Below are 19018 nucleotides of genomic sequence, written 5' to 3'. Positions count from 1 at the left end.
TAGGAGTCAGGGCCGGAGTCCAGAAGGCGGCTTTGTGATCTGTAGGGACAGGCAACTGAACGTTGGGATTTTGTAGAGCTTGCTATGCTCTGAGAATTCTGAGTAAAAGTTTTGGGGAGATGGAGAGGGAGAGGGCAGTGCAGTGAGACAGCAAGAAGGATGGACAGAGGCAGAGAGAGAGAGAGAGAGAGAGAGAGAGAGAGGCAGAACGATTGCGATTGTGGTAGCGGCAGAGACCCAACAGAGAAGGAGGCAAGGAAGACAAGAGAGAGTCAGGCCCATCGGTCAGGCAGAATCAATGTGGCCCCTGCCTGAGAGAGGTGTCAGGTCTGTGACTGGAGAAGGTGCAAGAGAGGGCAAGTAGGTGGCCTCCTGTGTGGGGACAGCTGTTGTGACTCAAATGCCAGCCCGGGCCATTGGACAGGTGTAGAGGGCCTCCTGGGCAGTCTGGTGTTTATCTGGATCTGGGGTCTGACCTGAATGGCACTTGGCGGATGGTGGGACTGGATGCACTTGTGGCTAGCCACTTCCGGTCACTTGGCCTACGCCTGTGCAATCAGTGTTGCCTTTTCAGGGCCAAGCCCCCCATCCCCCTATCAGGACTTTCCGGGCTCCAGAGGTCACTGGGCAGGCAGCACAGCGGCTGCCAAAACAAACCAGCCCCCGTGACTTGTAGGAAAGTGGCGGGGGAGGGGCTGGGCCCCGCTAGGGACAGGAAGGACTAGAGGCCCATGGCGGCATGGACTGGATCAGAGGAGAGCTGGGTATCGGCATGGAAGCAAATGCGAATGGAGGACTACATGGCCACAAGCATGGTGGACCTAGCGAAGCCAGAACTTTGCAGCTCATTCTTCCAGTTAGGAATCCCATCCTCTGGGCCTCGGAGCACACCTGAATATCCCTGCAAGCGGGAGGACAGGCTGGTGGTTGAGTCTACCCGGTTCAACCCCTGCAGGCCCCGCCCCATTAGCCAGGTGGCCTCTGTGGCAGCCAGTCCTGGGGTCCGCCCTTCCCCGCCCCGTCTCCGCCTCCCACCCAGCCCCCTCCTCCTCAGGTGAGGCGGCAGGCTCAGCAGGCCCCAAGCTGCTGGCGGCCGCTGCCACCCCTGCCTCCCGCGCTGCCTGCGGCTGTGGGGACGCCATGCGCCTCCCCAGGCCCGGAGACTAACCCCAAACCTGCACCATCTCCGGCGGACCCCAGGGTAAGGCACAGAATACGGAGTCCCTTGTCCACCCCCCTCCCACCAATCTGATGCCCACCAGCCCATAGATGGGATGCCAGGAACCCCAGATCACCTCCACCCTTCTTTCCCTGCCAGTTCAGACATCCGAGGACTCCCCAAAGTTTTTCAACCTTCGAGTCCCCTGAAAGTTCAGCCTCGGTCCTCCAGGCTCTGCCTTGCCACTCCAGGTGTCCCCCTGGTGGCTGGTCATACATTGCCACCACTGACCCCGGCCCAACCTCTGCCCTTGCATGCTCTGTGCCCAGCTCAGGGCCAGCTGCTCCCTGGATGAGAGCCTGGGACTGGGGGCGCCAGGACAGAGCCAAACCAGGCTCCCCCCAGGCCGTGCCTCCTTGTTCCTGTCCCCAGGTTCCGCCCCAGCCCAACAGGTCAAGCTGGGAATCATTAACAAGAGTCCCTGACATGGCGAAGAAGGAGGGTGAGTCCCCCTGTCCCCGAAACCCAGCTTCGGCTGCCCTACCGAGCACCCATCTCCTAGTTTGTCTCCCAACCTGTACCCAGCCCCCTGTCTTGGGGTCTTTCTGTCAGACTCAAGACCACCCCCGGCCCCAGTCTTTGTCTATCTAATTAACTATTAGCCAGCCTCTGTGTGTCTGTCTCCTGACCACCCTATACAAACTTCCTGGTGCCTTAGTTTCCCCTCATGTCCCAGGAATTTCTCGGCTAACCAACATGTGTCGTCTTTGGGGGGCTGAGGTGGGGGCTTCTGCCATTGCCATCTCGGTTAAGGATATAGAGTCAGTCAGGCTGCTTCTGTTGGCTTTTGCTGTGTGATCTTGGACAGGTAGCAGGTAGTCTCTGGGACACCCTTCCCTGCAGCCAAGTACTGACAGGTAATAATAACTCCCTCCAGGAGGTTGCTGGGATCATGGAACACACAGGCAACAGCTTGGGACTCGGGGCGTGAGATACGTGTCATAACCCCGAGATGTTCTGAAGGGGGTCAGTCGCTGTGGGGACCCAGGAACCCAAGGACCCAAGACCCCCTACAGTTTCAGGCATTCCTTCTCCCTCCTGGCTTTGTGGGCAAAAGAGCAGAAGGGGGACTTTGGACTTGACCTGGATGGGTAGAGAGGAGAGAGGCAGAGAAGCCACCTGAGGGGTGACTGAGACGCTCACACTGGAGGCCAGCCTCTCTTGTTACTTTGTCTGTACTTGGGGACTAGACGGAGACTCCAATCAGGGTGGCCTTCTCCCCTTCCCCCAGTCCTCACCCCTGCCTGTCTTTGGGGCGCCAGGCTAGCTGAGTTTAGTCCCAGGCACTTTCTAACTGTGTGATGTCATGTCCTCTCTGGGCGTCTGTTTCAAACCTCTGTAAGATGGAAATGGTTGCTGTGTGGTATGAAGACTTAACTGACGCTAATGTAGGGAGCAGTAAGCATGTGGGCCTGGGGATAAGTAGGGGTGTCAGGCAAGCAATGGTCCACTGTGAACCCAGACTCCCCTTTGCTTTGTACAACGTGACCAGATGAGTGACAGAGCCAGGTCCCTTTGGGGCTCTTTTTTTTCCTAGAGATTGAAGAGAGGTAACTGGGCTAGGGCTATGGGGAAGAAAAAAGGAGAGAATGGCTGGCTGGATGCTGGGGCTGTCTGCAAAGAGAAGATGTGGCGCATGCTCTCTGCATCCCCAAGCAGCCTGCTGTGCTCTGCAAGGGCTGCAGCGGGAAAGGTGAAGGGTTGGTGGTGGCATGGACTGAAGGGATTCAAAGGACAGTGAAGTGAGTGGTGTGTGGTCCCAAGAGCCTCCTCCGTGGCAGCTGCTGGTGTTTATGAGACCGCTGATGGCTGGGGATGTGTGCTCCAGGCTTTTGGCACGGCGGCTGGGGCCCTGGAATGAGCAGAGATGAAGTGTGAAATGTGACTCAAAGGATGATCAGGGAGGAGGACATGCCTGGCAGGGGAAGATGGGGCAGAGTGCTCAGTAGAGGTGCGTGCTGGAGCTGGTGGTGTCTTTGGCTGTCAAACCTCAGGATAGTCCTCGGCAGAGTGGGGTCTCTCCATAAGGTAGTGCTGGAGGTGGCCCAAGCCATTTCTATTTTTCTTTCTACCCCTGAAATAGTGAGGATCAAAGGCAGGCTCTCATATATGATAGGCAAATCTCTACTACTGAACCATGTCCCCAGCCCCTTACTGGAGGATTCTAGACAGGGGCTCTAGCACTGAGCCACACCCCAGCCCCTCACTGGGGGATTCTAGGCAGGGGCTCTACCACTGAGCCACACCCCAGCCCCTCACTGGGGGATTCTAGGCAGGGGCTCTAGCACTGAGCCACACCCCAGCACCTCACTGGGGGATTCTAGGCAGGGGCTCTAGCACTGAGCCACAACCCCAGCCCCTCACTGGGGGATTCTAGGCAGGGGCTCTACCACTGAGCCACACCCAAGCCCCTCACTGGGGGATTCTAGGCAGGAGCTCTAGCACTGAGCCACACCCCAGCCCATCACTGGGGGATTCTAGGCAGGGGCTCTACCACTGAGCCACACCCCAGCCCCTCACTGGGGGATTCTAGGCAGGGGCTCTAGCACTGAGCCACACCCCAGCCCCTCACTGGGGGATTCTAGGCAGGGGCTCTAGCACTGAGCTACACCCCAGCCCCTCACTGGGGGATTCTAGGCAGGGGCTTTAGCACTGAGCCACAACCCCAGCCCCTCACTGGGGGATTCTAGGCAGGGGCTCTACCACTGAGTCACACCCCAGCCCCTCACTGGGGGATTCTAGGCAGGGGCTCTAGCACTGAGCCACACCCCAGCCCCTCACTGGGGGATTCTAGGCAGGGGCTCTAGCACTGAGCTACACCCCAGCCCCTCACTGGGGGATTCTAGGCAAGGGCTCTACTACTGAGCCACATCCTCAGTATTTTTTCCTCTTCTTTTTGTTTTGATACTTTGATACTCGATGTAGGCCAGGCTGGCCTCAAATTTAACAACCCTTCTGCTTCAGCCTCCTGAAAAATGGGATGACAGGTTCGAATCAACAGTCTGTGAATTCCATGGTTAGGACACCCTGTGCACGTTCTCTTAGATCTTTGATAATGACCAATGTCTGTCTGAGGCTTTCAAGGAACATAGGGCTCTGGACTCTAAAAATCATGCTTATTCAATGGGGGCTGGAAATACTGGTCCAGAACACCAGGGAGGCCAGGGGGATGTTCTGGATAGACAAAGGACAGTTTGGGTTCATATTACATTTCTCAGCTCTCTGTAGAGAGGGGCCAATTAGGTGTTATGCATATACTATGCATGCGGGGCTTGGAACTGGCAAGATGGAGCAGGAAGGAAGTATTCAGCAGTTGAAAGGAGGGCCTGGGATGAAGGTGAGAAGACAGGGCTGCTGAGGGGAGGGGAGGAGGGCCTGGGATGAGGGCGATGAGACGAGACAGGGCTGCTGGAGAAGGGGAAGAGGACCTGGGTTGAGGCTGAGGAGACAGGGTTACTGTGGGAAGGAGGAGGACTTGGGATGAGGGCAATGAGACAGGGCTTCTGTGGGGAGATGAGAAAGACCTGGGATGAGGGGGATGAAACAGGGCATCTGTGGGGAGGGGAGGAGGGCCTGGGATGAGGGTGAGGAGACAGGGCTGCTGCGGGGAAAGGGGAGGAGGGACAGGCATTGAAAGACGCTGTGGCCAGCATAGCTGTGGTGAACATAAAGAGGAGGAAGGTATGCAGAGGCTGTAGGAGCCCCAGGGCCCAGCATGGCGGTCAGTGCTGGGGTGACAGGCATGACCAGTTCTCACGCACTATTGAGCTATTTTCCTCTGTAAATGACACCTTGTCTTAAACCACTAACAGGAACTGCCCTGGCAAGATCCTGAACCACTCCCTGCTCTCTTCCTAGTGCTGAGTTTGTACTGTGACCACTAGCCATGCTACCAGGGACATGGTGAGAGGGCTGGGGCTCTTGCAGAGGCCTCACTCAAGTTGGGGCCCACGGAAGACTTTCTTGGCAGTTGTGTTCAGTCCATAGCATCTCCGTTACACTGAGACAGAAAGCCCTGTTCTCTCTGGGCTGCTGACCTCCCACGGCCTTCCTCCAGCTCTTGCCAATTGGCTGCCTCTTGGGTCTTACAGCCCTCTTAACAGAGTATGTGCAGTCTTGCCTGCCAGTCTTAGCTTGGGCGCGTCCTTCAACGCACAGTTCTGCACCGCGGTATCTCTCTTTGCAGGTCTTAGATAATCTCTTCCCGAGGAGTCTCCCCATTTCCTTTCAGAAGCCCCATTTGATGCCCAAGCCTGCTGCAATGCTTAACAGACAGATGGAGGAGAGTTCTGTCCTACTGATACCCTGAGGCTCAGAGAGACAGTGACAGCTGCCCGTGATCACACAGCAATAATGGCTTATCAACATTTGTTGAGGACCTGCTGTACGCCAGGCACAATGGCATAATGAGAGGTGGTTCAGCTTCTTGGGGACATACTTTGGATCTGGATCCCAGTGTGCCCAGGGTTCAGGAAGTGGCTGCAGGCTGGGTCACTGGAAATGCGTGACTGACCCTCTCAGAGCCATGGGGGAAAGGGGCACCATGTTGTGGTTGGAGTTATAGGCTGAACTCTGGGCACATGGTGGGTGGCAGCTGTGGCTTGGCTATGAGTATGTATTTAAAGAACTTTAGGGCCGTTTAAAAGTGGGTGCTAACAGATGGGGAACCTGGGGCTCACAGAGGTGGTTTCACGTGTCCAAGACCCCAGCCAGGAAAGGGTAAGGTCACTAATCTTAATTTTTTTCCTTCTTTTATGTATTTCTATATTCTCTGTGTGTGTGCATGTGCATATATGTGTACGAGTATGGTGTGTGGATGTGGGAGCCTGCGCACATGCTGGGGAAGACACGGAGTGTCCTGATATATCACTCTGTCCTATTCCCTGGATATGGAGTCTCTCACTGAGCCTCTTGCAGCCAGGCTAATGGCCAGCAAGCCCCAGACACCCTCCTGTCTTTGCCCGCCCCGCAGTGCTGGTCTTACAAATGTGTACCACCATACCGGCATTCTACACGGGCGCCGGGATCCTAACTCAGGTCTCCATGCTCGCCCAGAAAGTGCTCTCTCTCACTGAGCCATCTTTCCAATGCCACGATTTCAAAGTGAAGTTGCCAGGCCTGGTGTGGTACATGCCCATCATACTAGCATTCAGGAGGTGGAGGCAGGGGGATCACAACTTTGAAGCCAGCAGTCTGAGCTTCGTCGAGAGACCTTGTCTTAAAAAAAAAAAAAAAAGCAACAACAAAAAACATATCTGAGTGTTGGTGGTGCACACCTTTAATCCCAGCACTCAGGAGGTAGAGGCAGGTGAGTTCGAGGCTAGCCTGATCTACAGAGTGAGTTCCAGGACAGTCAGGAAAACCCTTCTTGAAAAACCAAAAACCAAACCAAAACAAAACAAAAACAAACAAACACAAAAAAGAAAAGAAAATGAAAGGAAGGAAGGAAGGCTATTAAAAAAAACAGAAGCAGAGGCAGAGGCATGGGCAGGAATGGTGGACCTTTTCATACTTGTTATCTCAGCACTAGGGGGGCGGATCAGGAAAATTCTTACTGGTTTGAGGCCAGCCTGGACTACATGGGGATTTTGATGCTGGCGTAGCTATGTAGTAAGACCTTGTCTCAAAATGCAAACAAAACAAAACAAAAGTTCAGCTCAGTTTTAAAACTTGTGTTCTCAACCTCCCAGGGACAAATCTGATCTTAGAGCTGGGTCTTGTGAGAGAGAGGTCTGACTTTAGGGTTACCAAGAGGGTAAAAAGGTCAGAGGTCGCAGGCATCTCAGAGTTGTAAGAGCTTCTGGAAAAGTTAGCAGAGAGAGGATCTGGGGACAGGCTAGCAGGAAGAAGCAAACGAAGTCCAGAAGTGCCTTGTCACTGAGGAGGAATAACTGCCAGCACCAGGGAGGGAGGCAGGGAGGTGGCAGCCGGCCCAGCCATACCCCCTTCTCAGCTGGAACACTTGGGGAGCCAGACACCTGGCTATCCACACGACAGGAGCGCGACAGCCTTGCCAGCTGCCTGGTCCTAGGAAACGGGGCTCGGGGCTCGAGGCACTGCAGGCCAGGCCTGATAAGGTACTCTCCATTCCCTGTCAGGGTACTGGCCCAGAGCCCAACCCTTGCTGTGCTGAGCATAGGCCTGGCAGTAACCCCAGTTTGGTGTCTCTTGCAGGTGTCCGGACGGCTCCATGCTGCTCCAGACCCAAGGTGGCGGCTGTCATTGTGGGGACACTGCTGCTCCTGACAGGCATTGGGGCTGCATCCTGGGCCATTGGTGAGAGCACCTCCCTCCCCCAGCTCCTGAGGTCTCACCTCCCCCAAGGGCTGCAACCTGCCTGCTCTCACTACTCCCTTTTCCACAGTGACCATCCTCCTCCGGAGTGACCAGGAGCCGCTGTACCCAGGTGAGTAGGGCAGGCCCTGGAGGGGCATGATGTATTCTCAGGAGTATTCTCAGGATTAATAACTGTGTTTGTACGTGCTGTACATCGACACATGTATCATGTCATGCTGTTGGAGAAAGGATTTTGTCTGTAGTCCAGGCTGGCTTAGAACGCACCCAGAATGGCCTCAGATTTGTGGCAATCCTCCTGCCTCAGCTTCACGGTGTTGGGATTACGGGCATGGGCCACTGTGCCCAAGTCATAGGCTTTAGTCTAAGTGACTCGGGTGATCCTATCCAAGCACTGCAGATCCCACCCTGCTTAGCTTCTGAGGTCTACCCACCAAGGTTGTTGTTGCTATCCAAGCCCTAGACAAGTCACCCACGAGTATTCTTTTTTTTTTAATATTTATTTATTTATTATGCATACAATATTCTGTCTGCGTGTATGCCTGCAGGCCAGAAGAGGGTACCAAACTTCATTACAGATGGTTGTGAGCCACCATGTGGTTGCTGGGAATTGAACTCAGGACCTTTGGAAGAGCAGGCAATGCTCTTAACCACTGAGCCATCTCTCCAGCCCCACCCACGAGTATTCTATGCAGTTCAAAACATTTGCTTTCTCAATTTCATTGTTGAGAAAAGGTCTCACGCTGTCCAGGTGGTCTTAAACTTACTACGAAGGACCCTGGACCTCCTGGTCCTCTACCTCCACCGTCCAGGTCCTGGGATTGCCAGGTGTGTATCTCTACACCTTGCTAAAACATCCATGAGGCTGAGGAGATAGCTTTGTCAGCAAAGTGCTTGCCTTGTAAGCATGAGGGCCCGAGTTCAAGTCCCAGAACCCAGTGAGAAAGCAGAGTATAAAGGAGCAGGTTTGTAATCCCTGCGCTGGGGAGGCAGAGGCAGGAGGATCCCTGGGGCTCCTGGCAGTGAGAGAGCCTATCTCCAAGCCAAGGTAGATGGTGCTTAGGGAATGATACCCAGTGTTGTCCTCTGTCCTCCATGTGTGCAAACATACATGCGTACCTGCTGCACATACACGCACGTGCACACACATAGAGTCTGAAAAAGATTAGAAATTATCAAAGTGCAGCCGGGTGGTGGTGGCGCACGCCTTTAATCCCAGCACTCGGGAGGCAGAGGCAGGCGGATCTCTGTGAGTTCGAGACCAGCCTGGTCTACAAGAGCTAGTTCTGGGAGAGGCCCCAAAACCACAGAGAAACCCTGTCTCAAAAAACCAAAAAAAAAAAAAAGAAATTATCAAAGTGCATCGCTCCCAAGGAGAGAAGGAGTTAAATTTTTGCTTATGTATTCATACACATACAACTTTAAAGGCCTTTCGAATGTGGTGAACAGGCTTGGCCATATGATGGTGTGCCCTGGACCACAGGCCTCCCACCGTGATTTCAATTGTGATGGACATATGTATATTATGGGGGTGTGGTCAAAACTCATTCTAGAGGGACAGAATGAATTCATTCCATAGACGCCAACCTCTGAGGTAGTAGTGGCTTTATCTGTCCTTTATATGGATGGCGGCCGGTAACAATGGTGTTTGGAACAGCTTTCAGACTTGTGGGTGGGACTGAGCGTATAGAAGGAATAGCCACAGGAATATGAGGCAGAAACCACAGTGGAACGAGGCTTCCCCAAGGCCACCTCCAACTTGCTTCTCTGTGACCCAGGGAAGCAGAAAGGGGTAACAAGGGTAGAGCGGAGCATGCTTTTTCGAAGAAACGAGATTCCAGAATCTGAACAGTTGTCATTGGACTCAGTCACCCTGACTGAACTTAGAAACACTGACCTCTAGGCCAGGGACCAGCCTCAAGGCTTGATGGGATTGGCTCATGCAGTCTACAAGAACATGTTTTCATGTAGAATGAAGGCATAGATAGGGCAAGGCTCGGCGTGGTAGTGTCCATCTCCCCATGCTCAGGAGACTGAGGCAGGAGGATTGTGAGTTTGAGGCTAGCCTGGACTACACAGTAAGGCTCTATTCAGGTCATGTGACCCAGGCATTCATGTGGTAGGTGTGTATGACTCCTGCTCAGTTATTGTTGAGAAGCTGCTGAGTTCATTGCCGTAGGGAAGCTCACACCCCAGGTCTGGCTGTAGTCCAAGGCAGCTGTCACCCCAGTGATTTGCATATGGGGAAAACTGGGGCTGGGACCACAATGAGTGACGGAGCAACAACAGATCAGCAGGCCCCACTGCTCCACGTGGTACCAGGATGGAATCCTAACCCTAAAGACGCTTGGGATCTGGCCTGTCTGACCTACAGTTCGCCTTGGCTTGCAGGGCTATCTCTCTGGACTCTAGTCTCAGGGCTTCTCCTTGCTCCCTAAATACCCATTTCTCCAGTGTCACTGTCACCTTCACCTTCATCTTCTTCTCCTCCTTTGCAGTAGCAATGATGAACTCAGGGTCCTACTCAGGCTTAAATGCTTGGCAAGGGTAGAACCATGCCCAGCCCCTCACTGGGGGAATCGAGGCAGGGGCTCTACCACTGAGCCACACCGTAGCCCCTCACTGGGGGATTCTAGGCAGGGGCTCTAGCACTGAGCCACACCCCAGCCCCTCACTGGGGGATTCTAGGCAGGGGCTCTAGCACTGAGCCACACCCCAGCCCCTCACTGGGGGATTCTAGTCAAGCACTCTACTGCTGAGCTGTACCCACTGCCCTTTTCTAATTTTCTTTTTGAAACAAAATATTTGCTAAATTGACCAGGCTGATCTTGAACTATCCTTAAACCTGGACATCTCCTGTCTTAGCTCCCCGAGTAACTGGAATTACAGGCTGCAATCCCAGGCGCTCCACCATCCTCTCTCCCAGGCAGAACTCACCAGCCCCCACCTGCTGCTGGGGTTCCCTTTCGTCATTTCTGAGCTGTGGCCCTCTGAGAGCTTCTATGTCCTCATCTGGGATGGGGGTGAGAAGACCCAGGTAGGAAAAGAGGAGACAGTTGTCCTGCTTATCCATGCAGAGCTCAGCTTTTATCCAAACTGTAAACAAAGGGTCTCCCCCTCACCTCCCCCCAGCAAGGCCTTCCTAAAGCTCACACTGAATACCCTCTCATCCCCAAAGCCAACCAGCTGCCATAATGGGGCCCTCACACGGCAGTCTACGAGCATTCCAGGAAGGCAGAGATTTTTGTTTATGGGTCAGGCTGTCTGCGGCACATAGAAGGTGCTCGGGAAATCTCCCCTTTAAGAATAAGCATAAAGAAGAGTTGGAGCTAAGCATGCATACTTGTAATCCCAGCCCTCGAGAGGCTGAGGCAAAACGATGGAAAGTTTGAGGCTAGCCTGGGCTACATACCAAGACCCTGCCTTAGGAAAAAAAAAAAAAGCATAAAGGCAAATTGAAGAAACCATCTAGCCAATGTATAAAAGCACCAACCTTGGCTGGTTGGTGGTGGTGGTGGTGGTGCATGCCTTTAGTCCCAGCACAGTTCATGGTCAACCTGGTCTGTAATGGAGAGTGAGTTCCAGGAGAGCCAGGGCTGTTACACACACAGCTTTGACCGAGATGGGGGTCTGGCCCATTCCTGGACCCTGTTAATTGCACTTCCTAGAGTGCTGAGATATGAGGCCACGGAGAAGAAAGCACAAATTTCGGGCCAATCCGGCTACCAAGTGAAACCTTGTCTTCCTAAAACCAAAAAGAGACCAAAAAAAAAAAAACCAAAAAAACAAAACAACACAACAACAACAACAACAAAAAAAAACGCCTTTGATCTTTCCCCTCCTTACTTCCAGTACCTTCCCAATGCACATTCATAAAAATATTGACCTTTTCCCCTCTGAAATGCCCGTCTGGTTGGAAATCTCTTGAGCAGTTAGGAATGATGCCTACTGACTCCAAGTTGCTGTTTGTGTCTGGAGTTGGGGGATGGTAGGTACCACTCAGTGGGAGCTGTCAGCCAGTGTTTGATGAAGGCCAGAGATGGAGGCCATATTTATAGCAAACTGCCTCAGCAGCTTTTAGTCTTGCTATGGAAGAGTGTGTGCAGAGCGGAGAAAGACAAGGATTCTTTGGAGACCCAAGCAAGGGGTCTCAAAAAGAGAATGTAGAAGCCAGCGGGCAGTCTGAGTTCAGATCCTGGTTGGTTGGCTAGCTGTCTGCTCTGAACACGTACACCCTTTGATGTTTAGTGCGCCATCTGTGAGATGCGCATATAATTTATTATTGTTTTAGTGGTGCTAGGGATTGGACTAAAGGCCTTAATCATACAGGCAGGGGCTCCCCTAGACCCTAAGTGGGGATTCTAGGCAGGAGCTTTACCACTGAGCCACACCCCAAGCCCCTCACTACTGGATTCTAGGCAGGGGCTCTACCATTGAGCAAGGATGCCATCAGCCCTCTTTTTACATTTCATTTTGAGACAGGTCTCTCTAAATTACTTAGGCTGACCTTGAACTCACTCAATAGTCCAGGCAGGATTTGAACTTTGATCCACTAGCGTCAGGTTCCTAAGTAGGTGAGATGACAGTCCTGTACCCTAATATTCCCAGAATCCAGCTGTAGTCCCTGTGCTGCCCCCTGCTGGCTTAGCTTCTGTCCCTGTCATAGCGAGGTCACAGTCTGGGCTCCAGTTCCCCTACAGTCTGCCCCCACCAGCAGCCAGAAGGAACTCATGCATCCCTGAGTCAGGTCAGTTTGTGACCCCTACCCCCAGCTCAGTCCTGGCCCGGCTGCATGCTGTCCATCCTCTCTCTGCCTCCTGGCTGTTCCTCATCCAACTCCCCGCCTCAGCCTTCAGATCTCCGCTTTCTGCTCTTTGGTTCCTCTGGCCTACTTCTCAGTCTCCTCTCAGATCACAGCATCTTTCTCACCTCCTTCGTCTCTGTCTCCTCATTTCTCATGCGGCACCTTCCCAGCAAAGCCGTTCTTCTCTGCCCACTTCCAGCAAAGTACAGCTCCGCCCCCGCACCCCAGATCCCCATTCCTTCTGTTGGCCTCGCCTGTCTCCATGGCCCCTTCTGCTGTGGACACAGGACATGTTTCCGCTGTTCATCCTGCTCATCATCTGTCTGCCCTCCTGGGCTTTGCACTCTATACAGGAAGAAATTTTGTGTGATTTATCTACAGCTTAAAATAGTACCCAGCACGTTCAATGTATTTGGTAAATACAAAGAAATGCCCCTAAGGGGTTTGACCTGACTCAGGTGTGAAGAGGGCTTCTCTGACCTTGTGAGGACAGAGGGAAGGCCAGCGAGCACGGGCCAGCCATATAGACTGCCCCAACCACCCTTTCTGATGTAGCCCCATCCTGCATTATCCCATCCCTATCCCTCCCTCCTTCCCCTCCCTTCCATCCTTCATTCTGCCTGAGACATACTGTAGCCCTGACTGACCTCAAACCCACAAGCCTCCTGCTTCAGCCTCCCAAGGGCTGACATAGCAGGTGTTTTTGTGCCTGACTCTTGCCAGTTATTAATGATAAATTGGCTGGGTGACTTTTGTTTTGATTTTTTGAAACAGGGTCTTTTAATTCTGTAGCCCCAGCTGGCCTGGAATTAAATATGTAGCCCACACTGGTCTCAAACTTGTGGCAATTCTCCTGCCTCGGCTTCCTGAGTGCTGGAATGGTTGGTGGAAGTCATCCACTGAGCTTAGGAGACTCTGGAATCACTGAGTCCCATCTCCCAGGTTTTGCTTGGCTAATAGAAGCTGGACTCTCCCTTCTTCCTCTCCCTTCTACCAAGCCCTGGCTACCCTGCAGCTCTCTATAGACCAGGCTAGCCTCCAACTCACAGAAATCTGCCAACCTCACCTCCTGAGTGCTGGGATTAAAGACATGCTACCACATCCAGTTAAAATATATAGCCTGTGCTATCCTTGAACCCACGAGCCTCCTGCTAATGCCTCCTTTGGAAAATTCTAGGCTCATGTTCCACCATAACCATCCTTTTGGTAGGTAGTTCATACTGGCCTTGAACCCATGAACCTGTAGTCTTCACCTTCTGGGTGCTAGAATTGCAGGCATCTGTCGTAGCTCCTCCTCCCGCCAGACCCTTCTAATCTTCCTTTTCTCCATGTCATACTTCTTCTTTAAATGTTTTAGTAACCTAGCCCACTAGCCAAGGGTTTCCGACCCCTTCTGGTGGTTCCCCAAACCTGGCTGCATCTGGGCGTGTTCATCCACAGTGAACGCCCTGTGCAGGCTTTCTCTCCCTCATCTGCTTTCTCCTCAAGTCAAATAAAATCATTCAAGACAAGTGCCAGCAGCTTGGGTATCCCAGTGGGGAGGGACACCCACTAGTGAAATCCCACCTCGTAGTGGGTGCAGATATCACCCCTGGGTGACAAGGGGTGCAGGACCAGAGCCCTCAGGACCTCGGGCAGCCAGGAAAGCTGTTGTCCGGCCACTGTAGGACCCAGGCCTGGCTCTGTCGCCCTGCAGTTCAGGTCAGCCCCGGGGACTCGCGACTTGCGGTGTTTGACAAGACAGAGGGGACGTGGAGGCTGATGTGTTCCTCACGCTCCAACGCCAGGGTGGCAGGGCTCGGCTGTGAGGAGATGGGCTTCCTCAGGTACCCGGGTGGCCCTCGGGGGAGGGGAGGGCATGGCATGGAATGGGGCAGGAGGTGGCTTTGACCGCAGCCCCGTGCAGGGCCCTGGCGCACTCGGAGTTGGATGTGCGAACCGCGGGCGCCAACGGTACATCGGGCTTCTTCTGTGTGGACGAGGGCGGCCTGCCGATGGCTCAGAGGTTGCTCGATGTCATCTCTGTGTGGTGAGCAGGGCGACTGCGGGTGGCACTGGACCCCTGGCCTCCAAATATCGTCCTAACTGGTCGCTTGGCTTGTCTCTCTGTCCCACTCCTGTCCTGTGTCTTCTCCCAGCGACTGCCCTAGAGGCCGATTTGTGACTGTCATCTGTCAAGGTGAGACCCAGGCCTCAAACTCTTCTCTAGATACAGGCCAGAACTGGGGCCCTGGGACCCTGGGACCCCAGGGTGGAGTGTCCCCACAAACTGCCCAGGATCTCCACATGTCCAAGGTTAGGGAGAGCCCGCCCTGTTCCCATGAACTGCTGGGGCAGGGCTGTGTCTCCTCCCACCCCCAGAGATAGACTATGCCCTGGAAGCCAATTCTGAGCCTTTCTGGTCACTTCTCCACAGACTGTGGCCGCAGAAAACTGCCAGTGGATCGCATTGTGGGGGGCCAGGACAGCAGCCTGGGAAGGTGGCCATGGCAGGTCAGCCTGCGTTATGATGGGGCCCACCTCTGTGGGGGATCCCTGCTGTCCGGGGACTGGGTGCTGACAGCTGCACATTGCTTTCCAGAGTGAGTGTTCCCCACAGTCCTACCGAGGGTGGGGCAGGAAAGAGGGCTACAGAGGCCGGGCCCAGGGACTTGTGCCTTCTGTCCTGGCAGGCGCAACCGGGTCCTGTCTCGATGGCGAGTGTTTGCTGGCGCTGTGGCCCGGACTTCGCCCCATGGCGTGCAGCTGGGGGTTAAGGCTGTGATCTATCATGGGGGCTACCTTCCCTTTCGAGACCCTACCATTGAGGAGAACAGCAACGACATCGCTCTGGTCCACCTCTCCAGTCCCCTGCCTCTCACCGGTAAGCCTGGAGACCCAGCTTCAGGTTGGGGACTCCCAGAGACTCAGGGATCAAAAAAAGGGGCCCTTGAAGCAAAGTAGAGCCATCTTCAGGTTTCCATGGTGATAACAGACCCATCTTGAGGGAGCACAAAGTGGGCATTAGCCGTGAATGTTAGATAGCATAAATGCTAGATAGTATGGCTGCCATACACAACTATCTGAGCCTCCTTCCGTCAAGGAGTCGGTCACTGTAACCCGGTGATTCCTTTTCTACATGGAAGAGAAGGGCTACAGATGGTCACACAGAAGACCAGTGCGCAGATGTTCTCAATAGAACCATTCGGTCATAGTAACCTGGGCGTGACGGCATATTCCCCCAGCACTAGGAGGAGGAGGCAGGAGCATTGAGTTCAAGGCTAGCCTTGGACACACAATGAATTTGAGGCTAGCCTAGGCTACACAGGACACTAAATAAATGAATAGGCCACCCAGGTAGGAGAGCAGTTAGGGTGGAGGTGTTGCAAACGGGTAAGGAATCTGAGGTTTCTTTGGGAGAGACAAAGTGTTCTGAAGTGGAACACGGTGGCAGTGTGCCAGTCTGGGAAGATGCCAAAGCCATCAACTCACATCCACTCTAACACGGAGAATTGTAAGACGAATGAATTATGGTTGTGCGAAGCTGCAGTCATCGTTAGCAAGGCTGTGCCCCTCCAGACACCATACATAATTAAAACACATGGAGAGGGAATGGAGCGGTGTCTCAGTGGTTAAGCGCTCTTGCTATCCTTTATGGAGGGTCCTCATTCGGTTCCTAGAACCCACGTCCAGCCTCTCACAACTCTCTCTAATTCCAGCTCCAGGGGATCTGACACCCTTTCCTGAACTCCACAGGTACACACACACACACACACACACACACACACACAAATAAAGATAAATTTTTTTAAAGATTTATTTATTCATACAGTATCCTGCCTGTAGGGCAGAAGAGGGCACCAGATCTCATTACAGATGGTTGTGAGCCACCACGTGGTTGCTGGGAATTGAACTCAGGACCTCTGGAAGAGCAGTCAGTGCTCTTAACCGCTGAGCCATCTCTCCAGCCCCTAAAAATAAATCTTAAAAATATGGAGAACCAGCTGATGTAGCTCATGTCTGCCATGTAAGCACCAAGGGAGTCTGAGGAAGAAAGACTTTGAGTCTGAGGCCAGCCTGGGCTTCTTTGAGAGACTCTTTCTCAAAATGCCCCAAGTAACTAAATAAATAACAGTAAACAAGTAAGGACAGTAACGTGCTGAGCTTCCGTACAGCCGTGTGCTGCATGAGGTCATTTTGGTCACAGAGCATCTACATGACTGTGGTCCTGTGAAGATAAGATGGCCTTGTGACATCAGAGTCACCTTAATTTACATGAAGGGGCCTCTTAGGGTTTGCACACAATGACAGAATCATCTGAGGACACATTTCTCAGTGTTGGCTTGTTGCCAAGTGACTGTGTGCTTTCGTCGGCCTTGGCATGTCCCGAGTCTGGACTCACTTCGTTCTCCCACAGTCCTCTCTGTTGCTGTTTATACTTCTTATAAAAACTTCATGTTTTCAACACCACATCCACTTCCTACCACAGAGTTTCTGCAGGGAACTTATTTTGTGTGTATGCTGTGTTTTCTTTCAGTGCTGGGGATCGACCCTAGGACCTTGTGCACTGTAGGCAAGCACTCTACCACTGAGCTATAACCCCTGTTTGGGGCAGATCCTTGTTTGCATTTTGCATCGAGGTGCTGATGCAGAGGGAGGCTGAGTTAGCGTCATAGCAACAGCGAGGGCTGCCAGGACTGCTTGCGTGTGCTGTGCACTGCACAGGGATAGTCCATCTTAGGGAAGCCAATGCCCTTGGAGGCCTGTGTGTTTATTATAGTTTTCTGACAGGTAGAAGCCAAGGGTCTCAAGGGCAGGGCAGGGCATGTTTTCCTGTTTCCTGCCTCTGAGCTGGTTATAGTCCCGTGACCATGGTTAAGAGCCCAAACTTGGGAAACTGAGCTAACTTAGGCTCTAGTTCTGATTATATTGGCTTCTATGAAACTTTGGACGGGTGACGTGGTTTCCTGTCCTTCCTGAGGCAAAGGTCAATCCCGGCTCCCTGGGATGATTGGGGATGAAAGGAAAAGATTTGGGAAGCAGCACACACACTGGATGAAGAAGGCTCCATGGTGGTAGTGATAAGGTGTACTGGGGTTGTGTGGAGGGTGAGGTGGCTGAATGGCTGCGTCCCACAAGGGACAGAATGACTGGTGGGGACTGGGCTGCTCCATTCTCTCTCACAGAATACATTCAGCCGGTGTGTCTCCCCGCTGCGGGACAGGCCCTGGTGGATGGCAAGGTCTGTACTGTGACCGGCTGGGGCAATACACAGTTCTACGGTGAGTTCCAGGTCCTGCCAGTCACGCCATTAGAGGAGCCTGGGGCTGCTGGGGTGGGGGGAAGCTAGGTGAACCTCTAAGGGATCCCGAGGCCATAGGGTGGGCACCAGGAGACGAGGACTTGTTTGCCAGTTTTCTGGCCACCTTACCCACATCCCCTCAGGCCAGCAGGCTGTGGTGCTCCAAGAGGCCCGGGTCCCCATCATAAGCAACGAGGTCTGCAACAGTCCTGACTTCTACGGGAATCAGATCAAACCCAAGATGTTCTGCGCTGGTTATCCCGAGGGTGGCATTGATGCTTGCCAGGTGAGGGGCACAGGGGGGGCAGCCCCCCAGGGCCAACATTACAGAGAAGGAGCCAGGGTAATGCTCCCCCACTGGAGCCATGGGGGCCTCCAGCCAGGTGTCCCATCCCACCCACTAGGGTGACAGTGGCGGCCCATTCGTGTGTGAGGACAGCATCTCTGGGACATCAAGATGGCGGCTCTGTGGCATTGTAAGCTGGGGTACGGGCTGTGCTTTGGCCCAGAAGCCAGGAGTGTACACCAAAGTCATTGACTTCCGAGAGTGGATCTTCCAGGCCATAAAGGTGAGTTGGCCTAGGGCGGGACTGTCTGGGACTTTATTAAAGAAGGTAGAAGTTTGGGGGAGACCTGTGTTTGGACCTATCAGAGGGCACTCTAGTGCACAGGTGGGTCCCCAAAGGCTTCTGGGGAAGGGACAGTAGTTACAGAGTGTTGGGGAAAGTGTCCGAGACCTTGGAAGCGCATGGCTCTTTCCCTAGACTCACTCCGAAGCCAGTGGCATGGTGACTCAGCCCTGACCCAGCCTCACCTCGCTGCTCGCGCCTCCAGAGCCGGAGTTGGTCTGACGCTCCAGACCGGCATGGTAGGCTCCACACTGGGCCTCACACGGAGCAGTTTCCCTCATGGACCCAGTCCACAGGTCCAAGGACTCTTCCACAGTGGCCGGCCCACTCAGTCTTGGGGCCACTCGGCCTCAACCTCCCCACCCCATGTATATATTACTCTGTCCTCTGGGGACTGCTTTCCAGGTGCCCCCGTGGGAATACTCTTTAAATAATAAATGTGGTTTTGATTAATGGGTCTCTGAGTTTACAAACTTAAGCAGTAATGTGGACATTTGATAGTAACAGAGAGGGCTGGAGGCAAATCTGGATGCGATTAGGACCCCCGATTCTTACCCATGTGAGAAAACATTTAAACGGGTCCTGATGGCTCTCTCCTCTAATCCCGACACTTGGGAGGATCATCACAAGTTAAAGGCTAGCCTGGGCTACATAGTGAGTTTCAGGCCAGCCTTGGCTACAGAGTGATATCCTATCTCGAAAAAAATTAAATAAATAAATAAAAAAGGAGAGAGGTTGGGGGAGGGTTTTAAATATCCAGGAGACTCTGACTTAGGCATCGCTCAGTCCAG

The 19018-nt window shown here is 53.4% G+C and overlaps 1 protein-coding gene across 1 annotated transcript; it reads left to right on the top strand.

The window, feature by feature from the left end:
- The first annotated feature begins 1064 nt into the window (after positions 1-1064).
- On the top strand, positions 1065-18680 carry Hpn (hepsin). The gene is made up of 13 exons (XM_041653814.1): positions 1065-1201; positions 1592-1661; positions 7394-7495; positions 7584-7625; positions 14014-14143; positions 14224-14346; positions 14456-14496; positions 14734-14899; positions 14990-15180; positions 17483-17578; positions 17742-17884; positions 18003-18167; positions 18363-18680. Exons 2-13 carry the CDS (start codon positions 1646-1648, stop codon positions 18399-18401), a joined length of 1254 nt encoding a protein of 417 aa, XP_041509748.1. The 5' UTR covers positions 1065-1201; positions 1592-1645; the 3' UTR covers positions 18402-18680.
- The last annotated feature ends 338 nt before the right edge of the window (positions 18681-19018 follow it).

The sequence above is a fragment of the Microtus oregoni genome, unplaced genomic scaffold (genome assembly GCF_018167655.1).
Source record: "Microtus oregoni isolate MIOR12 unplaced genomic scaffold, Mior012 000006F_ref0000085, whole genome shotgun sequence".
Classification (NCBI taxonomy): domain Eukaryota; kingdom Metazoa; phylum Chordata; class Mammalia; order Rodentia; family Cricetidae; genus Microtus; species Microtus oregoni.
Note: the sequence above shows the minus strand (reverse complement) of the source record. Positions and strands in the feature narration are given on the sequence as shown.